At 37.0% G+C, this 15,223-nt stretch overlaps 1 protein-coding gene and 1 non-coding gene across 11 annotated transcripts in view; both read left to right on the top strand.

Annotated features, from left to right (window-relative positions):
* Positions 1–15,223, top strand: part of TRPM7 (transient receptor potential cation channel subfamily M member 7) — a 120,608-nt gene that overhangs the window by 23,829 nt on the left and 81,556 nt on the right. For 9 of the 10 annotated variants that reach the window (XM_023751649.1, XM_023751654.1, XM_006085969.3 and 6 more), the window contains 7 exons: positions 273–471; positions 3,481–3,694; positions 8,721–8,845; positions 9,681–9,852; positions 11,600–11,774; positions 13,804–13,927; positions 14,885–14,957. In XM_023751649.1, the coding sequence (XP_023607417.1) occupies positions 273–471; positions 3,481–3,694; positions 8,721–8,845; positions 9,681–9,852; positions 11,600–11,774; positions 13,804–13,927; positions 14,885–14,957 (1,082 nt within the window). The remainder of the gene's footprint in view (positions 1–272; positions 472–3,480; positions 3,695–8,720; positions 8,846–9,680; positions 9,853–11,599; positions 11,775–13,803; positions 13,928–14,884; positions 14,958–15,223) is intronic. The other variant, XM_023751657.1, reaches the window with a different exon arrangement.
* On the top strand, positions 7,232–7,365 carry LOC111825390. Its single transcript, XR_002828551.1, has one exon. It is a non-coding gene; the product is annotated as a small nucleolar RNA SNORA22 (small nucleolar RNA).

The raw sequence follows: 15,223 nt of genomic DNA on the forward strand, positions 1-15,223 counted from the left end.
ATTAGTGGTTCATTTCTTTCTGTGTTTGAATACTATTCCTATTATATAACTATACTATATTTTGTAGAAGCTCACACTGAATTTAGATGAATATATCATTATATACTAATGTATTTGTACTATTTCAGTGCTATAGTGAAGATACTGGTATTAGCTATATTAAAATCAAAAGCTCAAGTTATTTTTGTATTGCTCTTTGATTCATTCATCTTAATTCAGTTTTTCATTGACTAATTTTTTTTAAAGTCTTTAATTTTATTGTTTTTCTTTAGGTGTTTTTGTGGTCGCTTGGTCAAGCAACATGCTTGTTTTACTGCAAGTCTTGCCATGAAATACTCAGATGTGAAATTGGATGACCATTTTAATCAGGCATTAGAAGAATGGTCTGTGGAAAAGCATACGGAACAGAGCCCAACGGATGCTTATGGAGTCATTAATTTTCAAGGGGGTTCTCATTCCTACAGAGCTAAAGTATGTCACATATTTGGTTTCTTTACTTCATTTACGTTGTTATTTAAATAATATATTCTTGTTATATGACAGTTTATATAATGCTATGTCAGGAAATCAGTCCCAGTAATTCTTTTACATATTTTTAAGTTCTTTTTAGAAGTGCGTAAAATATATAATTGTTATACCTTGGTGACTTGAACTTTTTATCATTATAAAATGTCTTTTATTTTTTGTCAGTTTTGTTGACTAAGCCTGCTTTTTTCAGTAATCAGCATAGCTAATTTTTTCTTTTATTTTACTGTTAACCTTTCTTTATGTTTAAGGGTTTCTTTTCAAAAATTTAAAAAGTAGTGTCTACTGTCTCACTTTTTCTTTGTTTCCTTTTCTTGTGTCTTTGGATTAAATATTTTTTTATTATTTTCCTCCTTATTAGCATGTTATTTATACATTATTTTTATTTTTATATTCTCTTTTTAAAAAAATATATTTTTAATTGATTTCATAGAGGAAGGGAGAGGAGGAGAGAGATAGAAACATCAATGATGAGAATCACTGATCGGCTGCTTCCTGCACATTCCCCACTGGGGATGGAGTCCGCAACCTGGGCATGTGCCCCAACTGGGGAATTAAACCATGACCTCCTGGTTGATAGGTTGACGTTTAACCACTGAGCCACGCCAACTGGGCTGACAGTATTTTTATAAACACTATGAATACATTTTTAACTTGTTACTATTATAAATTAGTACTATATTACTTTCTGACAATGCAAGATCCTTTGGAACATTTGTAAGTGCATTTACTTTCCTTATGGCTTACGGGCTTTTTGTTGGCATGAATTTTATTTCTTTGTGTATTTTAAACCCCAAAACATAATTGTTTTTCATTTAGATCTACCAACATTTTACTCTTTACATTGTTCTGCCTGCCTCCTTCTCTTGACAGGAAAATAGTGCCAATTGGTCGTCCCATTCTCATGGATCCTTAACCCACAAGTTTTCATTGCGTTGATAGCCCTCTGATGCCTCAAAACAGATGTTACTTACCTAGTTTTAGTTTTTCTAGTATCCAGGGGCAGAGATGGTCCAGAGCAATCTAGTTCATTGCCAGAAGTAGAGTTCCTCATTTATTCTTAACATAATTTTTTTTAAAAAAATTAGCTTTAGACTCTTTTCCAAACACTACTATATGTACTGTATTAATTATAATAATGAGTTAAATTAAACTAATGCCGAAATACTTAGTATAGAACAAATCTTTTTCAAATCATTCTTAAGGGACTCTGGAATCTTAATCAGTGTTGAAGAATTCTGATACTTTAGCATATTTTTCCCTTGGTGTTTGATATTTGTAATGGAATGGGCAATATATTGTTTTGTAAAGAACCTTTCTTAGAGATGTTTAAAAGTGTTTTTTATTCCAACATCTGAATGTTTCAGATTTCTTATGAGCTGAATCATATAGGTGCATTAGACAAAGAGAATGAAGTAGAGTGGTCATAGCAAGTAAATTTTGTGATGTCACTTAAGAGAAATATAATTTTTAAAATCTAAATCAGAGGATATGATGGTTTATTTTCTATAGAATGATTTAAAAAAAATTAAACTGGTAAATCCACCTGAACACCTAAGAATATTGAGTAAAATTTATTATTTTCGGTAATTTGTGGATCAAATCTATAATTACTTCCATCAAGGGAAACCATCATTTATATTAACCGTTTGAGTCCCAGGGGGTATTGAAAAAACACTGTCGAAGAATCCCAAACGGCGCAACCGCGCTTTCTCTAAATGTGTACGAAAAGACCCAAACAGCGTGATAGCGCTTGTTTTATTTTATGTCGAGAAATACCAAGCAGTGCGATGGCGCTGCTTGGGACTCAAAAGGAGCTGTGTGATGTACTTGCGTCAGTAAATCTGAGCGCGCGACTTCGACAATCGGTAACGCACCGTCAGTTGTCCACAATGTTCGAAATGTGCTGGGTTTTCTCGACATAAAATCTCAGCAGCGCCATCGTGCTGCTTGGGACTCAAACGGTTAAAAATATTTTTTTTACTTTACTGCATAGCCACAGTCCTACTATAAATGGACTTGATCATTGACAAAACTTTCAAATAGATAATGTAGTATTTGCTTTTTTAATAGCAAGAGTTGTAGAAGCCTCCATTTTCATCATTCTTTCTTTTTCTTTTTTTAAAATATATTTTATTGATTTTTTTTACAGAGAGGGAGAGAGAGTTAGAAGCATCGATGAGAGAGAAACATCGATCAGCTGCCTCCTGCACACCCCCCACTGGGGATGTGCCTGCAATCAAGGCACACGCCCCTGACCAGAATCGAACCTGGGACCCTTCAGTCTGCAGGCTGACGCTCTATCCACTGAGCCAAACTGGTTAGGGCTCTTTCTTTTTCTTTTTCCCTCATTGTAGTTAGCCTTAATACCTCTCATTCACTGCATACTCATAGTTAAACAAGCTAATAAAAACTGTGGATAAATTTGTAAATTGGATGAACAGTAAATGAATTTATATAAGCAGGAAGTGTAACACAGTTATATCTTAATCTTTTTATATATATATATATTTTATTGATTTTTTACTGAGAGGAAGGGAGAGGGGTAGAGAGTTAGAAACATCTATGAGAGAGAAGCATCGATCAGCTGCCTCCTGCACACCCCCTACTGGGGATGTGCCTGCAACCAAGGTACATGCCCTTGACCAGAATCGAACCTGGGACCCTTCAGTCCCCAGGCCGACGCTCTATCCAGTGAGCCAAACTGGCTAGGGCTATATCTTAATCTTAAATTTTAAACATTAGAATGCCACTACTTCTATAGCTCGTACAAAATGGCTTTCCAACTTTAAAATCATTTGCTCTTGCTTATTCAAGGTGTAAATATATTAAAAGTAGCCTATGAAATCTACTTTATAATTAATTAAAATAAAAGTTTTCTAAAGTTGTGTAATGTTGTATTATGAAACCTATGAACATAGTCAATTATTTTGTCTTTTTAAAAATCTTTTTTAGTATGTCAGACTATCATATGACACCAAAACTGAAGTCATTCTGCAACTTCTGCTTAAAGAATGGCAAATGGAATTACCCAAACTTGTTATCTCTGTACATGGGGGCATGCAGAAATTTGAGCTTCACCCACGAATCAAGCAGTTGCTTGGAAAGGGTCTTATTAAAGCTGCAGTTACAACTGGAGCCTGGATTTTAACTGGAGGCGTAAACACAGGTACTGTGATGATTATACTAATTTTATTTTGTCTGTTTGTAATTTTTTCAGAATATCAATTAGATATTTGAAACAATAGTCAACATTGAATATAAATATATTCAGTTTTTCTGTTAAATAATCTACAGTTTCTAGATATAAATGGTAACTGTAAAAGTATTTGGTTTTCATTTAGTCTTTTTAAAAAATAATACATTTTAGAACAGGGGTTGGCAAACTATGACCTATGTACCAAATCCAGTCCACTCCTTGTTATTGTAAATAAAGGTTTATTGGAACATAGCTGCATTCATTTGGTTTTGTGTTATTTATGGCTACTTTTGTGCTAGTTTAGCAGAAAACAAAAGCTATATTTTGCAAAGCCTAAAACATTTACTATTTGGCTCTTTACAAAAAAAGGTTACTAACCCCTACTATAGAGCAAAGTATTATTATTATTCCTGTCACTTTCTGACTACTGGTAAATTGGTACAAAATGGAATCCATTGCCTAGCCAGTAGTAAGAAATAGCTTTCAAAATTAATTTTTAATATACTATAATCTTTCTAAGTCTTCCCTATCACATCTGCAGGTTAGATTTTAGAAAGACCAATTAATTTTAATGTCTAAAGTAAAGCAATTATTACTTAAATTAGTTTGCAAATATCTAATTCATTATCAACAACTGTTTTTAGAGCCTTATTGTGTATTAAGTATTCTTCCTGCTGCTGAAAATATATCACTCCACAAAACACAATATTTGCCTTCATGCAGATTACATTCTGGTGGGGGAGATACAGATAACAAACAGATAACTAAATGTATAATATCTTAGTTTCTCTGAGTAATATTTTTTCTCATGCAAGGGAAACAAAAGAAGGGGATTATATCAAACTAAAAGGTTTTTGCTTGGCAAAGGAACCCATCAACAAAATGAAAAGACAAACCACTGAATAGGAAAAGCTACTCACCACTGATACAGCCGATAAGAGGTTAATATCCAAAATGTATTTGTTTATTTAAATTTAAATATATTTTTATTGATTTCAGAGAAGGGAGAGGGAGAGAGATAGAAACATCAATGATTAGAGAGAATCATTGAGTTGCCTCCTGCACACCCCCCACTGAGGATCGAGCCTGCAATTCAGGTCGGGAATCGAACCGTGACCTCCTGGTTTATAGGTCGATGCTCAACTACTGATCTATGCTGGTCAGGCAATATCCAAAATTTATAAAGAACTCAGAACAACTCAACACTAAAAAAACAAATAATTCATTTAAAAATAGGCAAAGGACCTAAATAGACATTTCTCCAAAGAGGAAATATAGATGGCTAATAGACATATGAAAAGATGGTTCTTAATCATCAGAAAAATGCAAATTAAAACCACAATGAGATATCACCTCACACCCGTCAGAATGGCTATCTTACATAATAATAGACAAACATGTAAAGTGACCGTCGCTCCGCTACGCTCACCAGCCAACCAGGAGAGTATGCAAATTAACCCAACAAAGATGTCGGTTAATTTGCATACGTAGGTGCCCAGAGGTCTGGGTCCCGGGAACATCATCGGGCACCCAGGTCACTCCGAGGTAGGCCCTGTGTGGGCCCTGAGCAGCTTAGGAAGGGCCTGAGCCAGGGGGCTCCTGGGCAGGGCCTGAACCTGTGATCAGAGCCGAGGGGGCCCCTGCCCAGGCCTAACGCCTTGGCCAGAGGTGTTAGGCCTGGGCAGAGGCGGAGCCGGCGATCAGTGGGAGCTGGAGGTCCCCTGCCCAGGCCTACCGCAGGCCTAATGCCTCAGCCAGAGGCGTTAGGCCTGGGCAGGGGCGGAGCCCACGATTGGAGGGAGCTGGAAGTCCCCTGCCCAGGCCTAACACCATGGCCAGAGGAGTTAGGCCTGGGCAGGGGCCGAGCCGGTGTTCGGAGGGAGCTAGGGGTCCCCTGCCCAGGCCTAAAGCCCCAGCCAGAGGCTTTAGGCCTGGGCAGGGGCCTGTGGGAGAGAGCTGGGGGTTCCCTGCCCAGGCCCCGAGGCTTTAGGCCTGGGCACTGGCCGAGAAGGCAGTTGGTGTGAACTACAGAGGAAACACCTTTTCTGAACGCTCATTGGCTAAGCTCCCTGTATGCCACTGGTAATATTCTTAGTAACTTGGGTAATAAGAATCCAGGAAGGTGACTTAGGGTTTTTCCACCACACTCCTGGCGAAAAAAACGAGGTCCCCTGCTCGAGGGCTAAGAAATGTCATATCCTGCCCTAGCCAGTTTGGCTCAGTGCATAGAGCCTCTGCCTGCTGACTGCAGGGTCTGGGTTCAATTCTGACCAAGGGCATGTACCTAGGTTGCAGGCTCCTCCCTGGCCGGGGCCCAGGTCAGGGCTCATGCAGGAGGCAACCAATCAAAGTGTTCCTCTCACTTTGATGTTTCTCTCTGTCTTTCCCTTTCTCTTCCACATTCTCTAAAAATCAATGGAAACATATCCTCAGGTGAGGATAAAAAAAATAATAAAGAAAGTAATGTCATATCCTATGAAAGACACATCTTGAAAATGCCTCAAGAAAGTTGTCATTTTTCATAGTGAAGGGACTGGAGTCCGTGTTGATGCAAACACCTTGGTGGCTGCGGTGACTGGCAGTGGCTGCAGCAGCGGGGTGATGGGGCTGGTGCCTTCCCCTGATCAGCCCAGTCGCCTCCCACAAAAGGAGGCCAGATTGCGACTTATTTCCGCTCCCCAAGGGGATCAGGGAGTGGGCCTAAGCCGTCAGTAAGACATCCCCTGAGGGCTCCCAGTATGTGAGAGGGGGCAGGGTGGGCTGAGGGGGACACCCCCCCCCCCAGTGCACGAATTTCATGCACCGGGCCCCTAGTCATCAATAAATGAACAAACAAGTGTTGTGAGGATGTGGAAGAAAGGGAACCATTATGCATTGTTGATGGGAATGCAGGTTGATCCAGAAATTCCATTTCTAGGTTTATATCTGAAGAAACCCTAATTCGAAAGAATATGTGCATTCCTATGGTCATTGCAGTGATATTTTCAGTAGCCAAGATATGGAAGCAACCCAAGTGCCTATCAGTAGATTAGTGGATAAAATAGATGTGGTACATACATACAGTGAAATATTACTCGGCCATAAAAAAATGAAATGTTACCATTTGCAACAGCATGTATGGACTCTAGAGGGTAAAGTGAAATAGATCAGTCAGAGAAAGACAATACCATATGATTTCACTTATATGTGGGAATCTAAAGAACAATATAAATGAAGAAACAAAACAGAAACAGATTCATAGATACAGGGAATAGAGTGATGGTTGCCATAGGGGAGGTGGGTTTATGGGGCTGGGTGATAAAGGTGAAGTGAGTAAGAAGTACAGTTTGGTAGTTACAAAATAGTCATGGGGATGTAAAGTACAGCATAGGAAATACAGTCACTAATACTGTAACTATGTATGGTGCCAGATAGGTACTGGAAATATCAGGTGGAGCACTTTGTAAAGTGTATGCGTAATCATTATGCTGTACACTTGAAACTAGTACAACATAATATGATATAAACTGTTATTGGGAAAAAAAAGAATAACTTTATAGTTCCCTTGGCTTTGACTCTGTGCTAGAGCAATGTCTGTTCTTTTCCTCTGCATTGAAAGGACTGTTTATCCTTTTAAATGTATTCATAAAGTCAGCACATTATAAAAAAAAAGAAGAAGAAAACCTATGTTGAACTCATACAAATGTATAATAAGATTATAAGTGCTAAGCAGACACATGAAATATATTGTAGAGATGATGGGGATGGTGGAGAGGGCTTCACTAATAAAGTGACATTTGAGTAGAGATGGAAGGAAATGAAGGAGTAAGATAAGAGTAATGTGGAGTACAGCATTTAAAGAAGAAACAGCTAGTGTGTTGGGAGAATAGTAATACGGGGTCATTCAGTATAGCTGGAGTGGAAAGAGCAAGTAGTACTAGGTGATAAGATCAGAAAGTTGTGGGTATGTGATGGTGTAAGGATTGGGTAGCATGGTGAATACCAGGGACAATAGGAAGATCTTTATAGTAGGCCTTGTAATCCATTTTAATCACTTGTGACTTTTTCTCTGAATGAGAAGGGATGGTTTTAAGCAGAGTTGACAAGAGCAAAGATCACTTATATGATATTTTGAAAGTAGACTGTAAATACCACAATGCCAAATGCCATAACAAAATACCACAAGATTAGGGTAGCTTGAACAAAAATTTATTTTCTCATATTTCTCTAGGTCCAAGATCAAGATGTTAGCAGGTTTTGTTCCTTCCGAGGCCTTTCTTCTTGGCATTCAGATGGTGACCTTTTCATTGTGTCCTCTCGTAGCCTTTCCTCTGTGCATGTGCGTCCATGGTGCCTCTTTTTGTGTCTCTTTTTTCCTGTAAGGACACCTGTCAGGTTGGATTTGGACCCACCCTAACCACTTCATTTTGATATAATAACCTCTCTAAGGGACCTATTTCCAAATACAGTCATATTTTTAGGTACTAGGATTAGGAATTTTGGGGAGGATGCAATTAAGTTCATAACAAATCATAATGAGGACTTAATGTGGTCTTTTGAATTGTCTTTTCTATTCTCCCAGGTTTTGATTCATTAGAAAACTTTTGTAATTATTTGGGGTGTGTGTGTGTGTGTGTGTGTGTGTGTTGGTGTGTGTGTGTTGGTGTATATGTGTTGCTTATAGTCCTAAGCCATACTTTTTGTTTTTTGAGATGGTGTGTAGAGCAATAACAAAAAACGATAGTTACTTACATTGAGGAATCTAAGAGAGAAGTAAGCATAAGAACATGGTAAAAGTTTTATGTGTTTTAGGCAGTTGTAGTGATCCGAAATTGTAGTTTTTTTTCTCTTTGGTCCTTGAGTTTTCTTTGTAAGTTTGTTTTTTTGACCTTGTTGCCTTTTGTCTTGTATGTGTTAAGAAAAATATCACAAATTGTAATGTTACAGATGGAGCACACGATTGTTCTGAACACAATGAAGACTTTTAGATAAAGTGAATTCTATTTTGTATGAACAGGTGTGGCCAAACATGTTGGTGATGCCCTCAAAGAACATGCTTCCAGATCATCTCGGAAGATTTGCACTATTGGAATAGCTCCATGGGGAGTGATTGAAAACAGAAATGATCTTGTTGGGAGAGATGTAAGAATGATTTTTAAATTTCTTGTATTTGAACTTACTTGTAAGCAAAATTAAAACAAGGATCTTTTAATCAACTAAAAATATTCTTGAACATATAATACTTTTCAAATTAATTTTTTAAAAGTATTTTTCTAAGGTTTCCTTCTGATCATTTTGAATATACAGTCATAGATACAAGTAATTATCATTAGAGTGTTAGTAGATTTTGGTTTCTGCCTTTTTAAGATAATTATTTCACACTTTTTCCATTTCATGCCAGTCTTTGTAATTAAATTTTTAATGATTGCATAACATTAAGAATTAATTTATTGTTACTATGAGTAGTAATCAAATGCTTTGAATAGGTTAAAGATGTGAATTGGCTATGTTTATCAAGAGACTATCAAAAAGGAATGACTAATTTATAATGATCCCCTTTAAGTGCAATTAAATTTCTAATATCAACTTTAAAGATCCTATTTATGGCTAGAAAAATAGCAATATGACTTTTGATTGCTTTTATTTAGTGTGCTTTATGGATTACTCTTTATTCACCAATAAACTAATCATGTTTTTTTCACATTATTTACTTATATGCTGCTGCTTCCTTTGCATGTGATAATGAAATATATTCTGCAATAAGAAACAAAATTTAGTTGTATCATTCAACCAATTACTGATTAATCTTTGGCTGCTTAAAAGCTAGTGCTTTCTGATGTATTCTCTGATACTTTCTATTTGTTGCCATAGGTAAATGGAATTTTACTTTCCTTTATAGATTATTTCAGTTTATTTTTACTTTACATTATGTTATATTTAATCTTTCCCACTAACTCCTATATTTGATATTGTTTAGGTGGTTGCTCCTTATCAAACCTTATTGAACCCTCTGAGCAAATTGAATGTTCTGAATAATCTACATTCCCATTTCATATTGGTGGATGATGGCACTGTTGGAAAGTATGGGGCAGAAGTCAGGCTGAGAAGAGAACTTGAAAAAACTGTTAATCAGCAAAGAATTCATGCTAGTAAGGGAATTTATAAATTCATTATTGAAATTATAAATTCGTTGTTGAAATTATTCTGGGCTATATTAATTGCCAGCAACATTCTTAAAAGATAGAATGTTCTTTGAAGTACTGGTTTTATTATGTAGCAAGATAGCATGTGAAACAACCAAGGATGACTGACCTTAGATAAATAAGGTGACCTAGGAAAAGAAGCCTGAGGCCAAATATCTGAGGGTACTCAGATATTGAGGTCGAAGCCACAAAGGTCCATTGGATGCTCTGTTGCCATTATAATCCTACTGTAGCCCAAAGAATTCAGAAATAACCTTAATATGTGATATATTCTAATACATGACTTTGAAATTCAAGATGAAGAGTAAAAAGGAAAATATGCTTTATTGTAAAGTAAGAATAACCTTGCTTAAAGTTTTTAACATGAGTAAGTATCACTTTTTGGTAGGTGTGTCTTAGAGTTGGTATTCTTAATACTGGTCTTCCTTTTCAACCATAGTCAAACTTTCTGGTTCCCTCAACATCTAGATTTTTATTTCAAAAAGGAGAAATTGTGTAATCTTAGGAAACCAAGAAGGTGAGCTCTATGAGAAAGGGAAATAGAAATTCAAAATTATAGAACATTGTATTCAAATTATGATGGAGTCTTAGCATCTCTTTTTAAAATTACGAATGTTGCCCTAACCGGTTTGGCTCAGTGGATAGAGCGTCAGCCTGCGGACTCAAGGGTCCCAGGTTCGATTCCGGTCAAGGGCATGTACCTTGGTTGTGGGCACATCCCCAGTAGGGAGTGTGTAGGAGGCAACTGACCGATGTTCCTCTCTCATTGATGTTTCTAACTCTCTATCCCTCTCCCTTCCTCTCTGTAAAAAATCAATAAAATATATATTTTTTTAAAAAATAAAATAAAATAAAATTACGAATGTTTTGCCGAACCGGTTTGGCTCAGTGGATAGAGCCTCGGCCTGTGGACTGAAGGGTCCCAGGTTTGATTCCAGTCAAGGGCATGTACCTTGGTTGCGGGCACATTCCCACTGGGGGGCGTGCAGGAGGCAGCTGATTGATCTCTCTCATCGATGTTTCTAACTCTCTATCCCTCTCCCTTCTTCTCTGTAAAAAATCAATAAAATATATTAAAAAAAATAAATAAAATTACGAATGTTTTAATCCTATAATTACGTATATTTTGAATTCTCTCGCTGCATTGCAGGTTATTAAAAACAAAAATTGACATTCTTTAATAAATTTATTTGTTACTCTTGTAGAGATCTTGTATTTTATTAATCAGTTCCCTTTATGTAACCCTAATTCTGTTTTTAATGTTAATGTCTCAATTATTTGGAATCAGAAATATACGTTTTAATAATAAATAAAACAGACATATATTAGAAATTCAACTAGAAGCAAACTCTAAAACAAATTAATGTTATACATTTCTTACCAAGAGTTGTTAGTGAAATATACAAAATATTTTTACTTATCAGAAAATACATAAATTCTAGTGTATGTCTAATTATATATTGGATTTTCTAATTTTGTCAATTAAAACAGACTTTAAGTCAATGAAAAAGTAACTTATTCAGTATTTAATTTATGCCAGACTAGTATCATGTTAAATGCTTAAAATGAAGTCAACACTGTATTGAAAGAAATTATATTGGCCTTTTATTTTTATTTTGTTTTTGATGAATAAAAAATAAGATTAAATTACTAATTTTGCCTAATATCTTAACGAATCTTTTCCTTTTTTTAGGAATTGGTCAAGGTGTCCCTGTGGTGGCACTTATTTTTGAAGGTGGGCCAAATGTTATCCTCACAGTTTTAGAATACCTTCAGGAAAGTCCTCCTGTACCAGTTGTCATATGTGAGGGAACAGGCAGAGCTGCAGATCTACTAGCGTATATTCATAAACAAACGGAAGAAGGAGGGTAAGTTTATGATTAAAACAAGTTGTTGTTGTTTTTTAAAGATATTTTTATTGATTTCAAAGAGGAAGAGAGAGATAGAAACATAAATGATGAGAGAGAATCAACTGGCTGCCTCCTGCATGGCTCCCACTGGGGATCGAGCCTGCAACCCAGGCATGTGCTCTTGACCGGAATCGATCCTGAACCTGGAACCCTTCAGTCCGCAGGCCGACACTCTGTCCACCGAGCCAACCGGCCAGGGCAACAATAAGTTTTTAATAACTATGTAAAGAGGCTTGTGGTGTTTTAGAATATTAGATTCATTTCAGTATGTTATGAACATGAAAATTTGAAGTTTAATATGATACCTTGCTAAGGCTTGAGGGAATAGTTTGACACATTATTGGAATGAGTTAAAATACATGAATCTTTATAAAGGACAATTTTGCAAGATCTGTCAGATATACAGAGGTACATATAGTTGACCCAGTAGTTCCATTTCTGGCAATTATTTCTGCAGATATACTTGTACATATATGAATAACACATGTATAAAGTCACTTATTACGGCATTGTTTGTAATAGTAAAAGATTGCAACAAAATAGAACATATATCAAAGGGACTAGGTAAATTATGGTCTGTCTGCACAATGGAATAGTTTGTAACTGAGTAAGTGTCATCTGTGTACTAGATTTGGGAAGATTACTAAAATATATATGCAGAATAAGGAAAATGCAGAGTAGCATGTATATTGTGCTATACCTTCTATGTCGGAAGGAAAGAGAGGATAATTATTTGTATATATAGAAAGAGATCCTGGAAAGCTATTCACACTAATAGTGTTCCTTTTCAGCAGTTGAGGTGAAACTGGGCAGATGGAAGACAGTGGGAAGGAGGCTTTCATTATGAATTTTCACATTTTTATGTTTAGAGTGTTTTATATTATACTAGAGGCCTGGTGCACAAATTCACTCAGCCCTGATCGGGGCCTGCCAGCCGGGGGCAAGAACCACAGAGATTGGCCGGCTGGCTGGGGGGAGTGGCTGTGGGAGTGCACTGACCATCAGGGGACAGCTCCTGCATTGAGCATCTGCCCCCTGGTGGTCAGTGTGAGTAATAGTGACTGGTCAACTGGTAGTTCTGGTCTTTCGGTCGTAAGGGTTGCTTAGGCTATTATATATATAGATTTTTAAGCCATGTAAATATAATACTTATTGAGAAAAAAATAAAAATGTGCATGAGCTTGTGTTTAAGACATTTTGGTGAAATACTACTTTACATACCACAGTATCTTAAAACAATTCTATATAATAAAGCGGTAATATGCAAATTAACCCTCACGCCCTCACAAGATGGCTGCCTGCGACCAGGCCGGCAGGGGGGTTAGTGAGGGAAGACCAAACGACTGAACAAGCAGGCTGCGTGGGGCAACCAGGCCAGCAGGGGGGTTAGTGAGGGACGACCAAACAACTGAACAGCAGGCTGTGTGGGGCGACCAGACCAGGCCGGCAAGGGGGGGCAGTTGGGGGCAACCAGGCCAGCAGGGGACAGTTGGGGGTGACCCAGGCCCGGCACGCAGAGGCAGTGAAGGTACGCAGAGGCAGGCAGGCAGCGGTCCAGGATTGTGAGAGGGATGTCCGACTGCCGGTTTAGGCGGGCCTAAACCGGCAGTCGGACATCCCCCAAGGGGTCCTAGATTGGAGAGGGTACAGGCTGGGCTTAGGGGACCCATCCCCCATGCACAAATTTCATGCACTGGGCCTCTAGTCTTTATATAATACCTTATAGAATATGAGTACTAATATTGAAACACATACCTTGTAGAAAACTTCAAAATAATTCAAAGAGAAAAATCATTCCATTCCATTTCCCCCTTTATGACTTATAGTGGGAGTCTCATGAAGGATAAAATTTCACCAAGGGTCAAGTACTTAATATTAATACAGTAGCTTTAAAAGTCTTGCATAGATCCACCTGTATTTCATATTAGATTCTACAAATAATGAAAATTTAAATCAGTGAATTAAGTTATGCTTCCTCTTACTTTAGGAATCTTCCTGATGCAGCAGAACCCGATATTATTTCAACCATCAAAAAAACATTTAACTTCGGCCAGAGTGAAGCAGTTCATTTATTTCAAACATTGATGGAGTGCATGAAAAGAAAGGAGCTTGTAAGTAGATTTTAGCAGAATAAGCCTTTTAATTCAAAGAACATTGCAAATTGGTGAGAAACTTGTTTTTCATTTGCATTTTAAGATTTTAAATTTTATTCAACCATGTTAAAGGTATCATTTTTTGTTGTTTAAGCTGAAAGATACAGAAGGACTCTTATAGCTTTTATATGGTATTGAGGCATATATTTGCACTTCTATTTTAGGAAAACTTTCATAACTAGGCCTCAACAGATTTTTATCGAGAGATAAGGAAGCATACTAAAGAATTGTTAATGGCATATCTAAAATATATTTAGAAACAAAAAAATGAAACTATTTTACTCTGAGTGCTCAAATTAAATTAAAGATTAGTGCTGCTTACTTTTAGTAATCTAAACATGGGCTTCTGTTCATAGAGAAAATTTTTATCAACTCTGAGTAGTAGATGATTTGCTGTTTTCTTCCATATGTTTTTTTTCTCTATAATTGGAAATGAAGTTAGTTGAAAATTTTGTAAAATGGTCTTTCTCTTTATGAAAGATGTTATTACATTAAAATGTCTAGAATGGTGTTACATTGCAATTTATTTAAAGAAACTTCCAGTTAAAAAAACATTTCTCATCAAAGACACATATAATTGTTTGGATTAAGTAAATGTTCACTCTGTAGAAGAAATAGCAGGATTTTCCCATGAGTTTCTCAGTCCATAAGTTGCTTATTTTAGTGAAAGACATAAGATAGATGAAAAACTGAATGTAATGTGAAGTCAAACATTTTTAATTTACTTGCCATTTTACTTGGTAAATGATGCAAAGTCTTAATTTCATGTTTTTTTTGGTTCCTTATTTTTGACCAAAAAATAATACACATTCCAAAACTATCTCATGTGTAGTTTGACATTACTTTTTTATGTCTTATGCCTTAGTTTTTGAAACGTAAAGGCATAATATTATTAATTAATTAATCCTTATATAGATCACTGTTTTTCACATTGGATCAGATGAACATCAAGATATAGATGTAGCGATACTTACTGCACTGCTTAAAGGTAAGGTTTAAATATTTTTATTTATTTACTAGAGTCCGGTTCATGAAATTTGTGCATGGGGTGGGGGGTCCCATCAGCCCAGCCTGCACCCTCTCCAATCCGGGACTCCTTGGGGGATGTCCAACTGCCAGTTTAGGCCCATCCGTCTCATAATCCGGGACCGTTGATTCCTAACTGCCCACCTGCCTGCCTGCCTGATCGCCCCTACTGGCCCCCTTGCCAGCCTAATCACCCCTAACCACCTCTGCCTGCTGGCCTGGGTGCCC

The sequence above is a fragment of the Myotis lucifugus genome, unplaced genomic scaffold, assembly GCF_000147115.1.
Source record: "Myotis lucifugus unplaced genomic scaffold, Myoluc2.0 scaffold_23, whole genome shotgun sequence".
Taxonomy (NCBI): Eukaryota; Metazoa; Chordata; class Mammalia; order Chiroptera; family Vespertilionidae; genus Myotis; species Myotis lucifugus.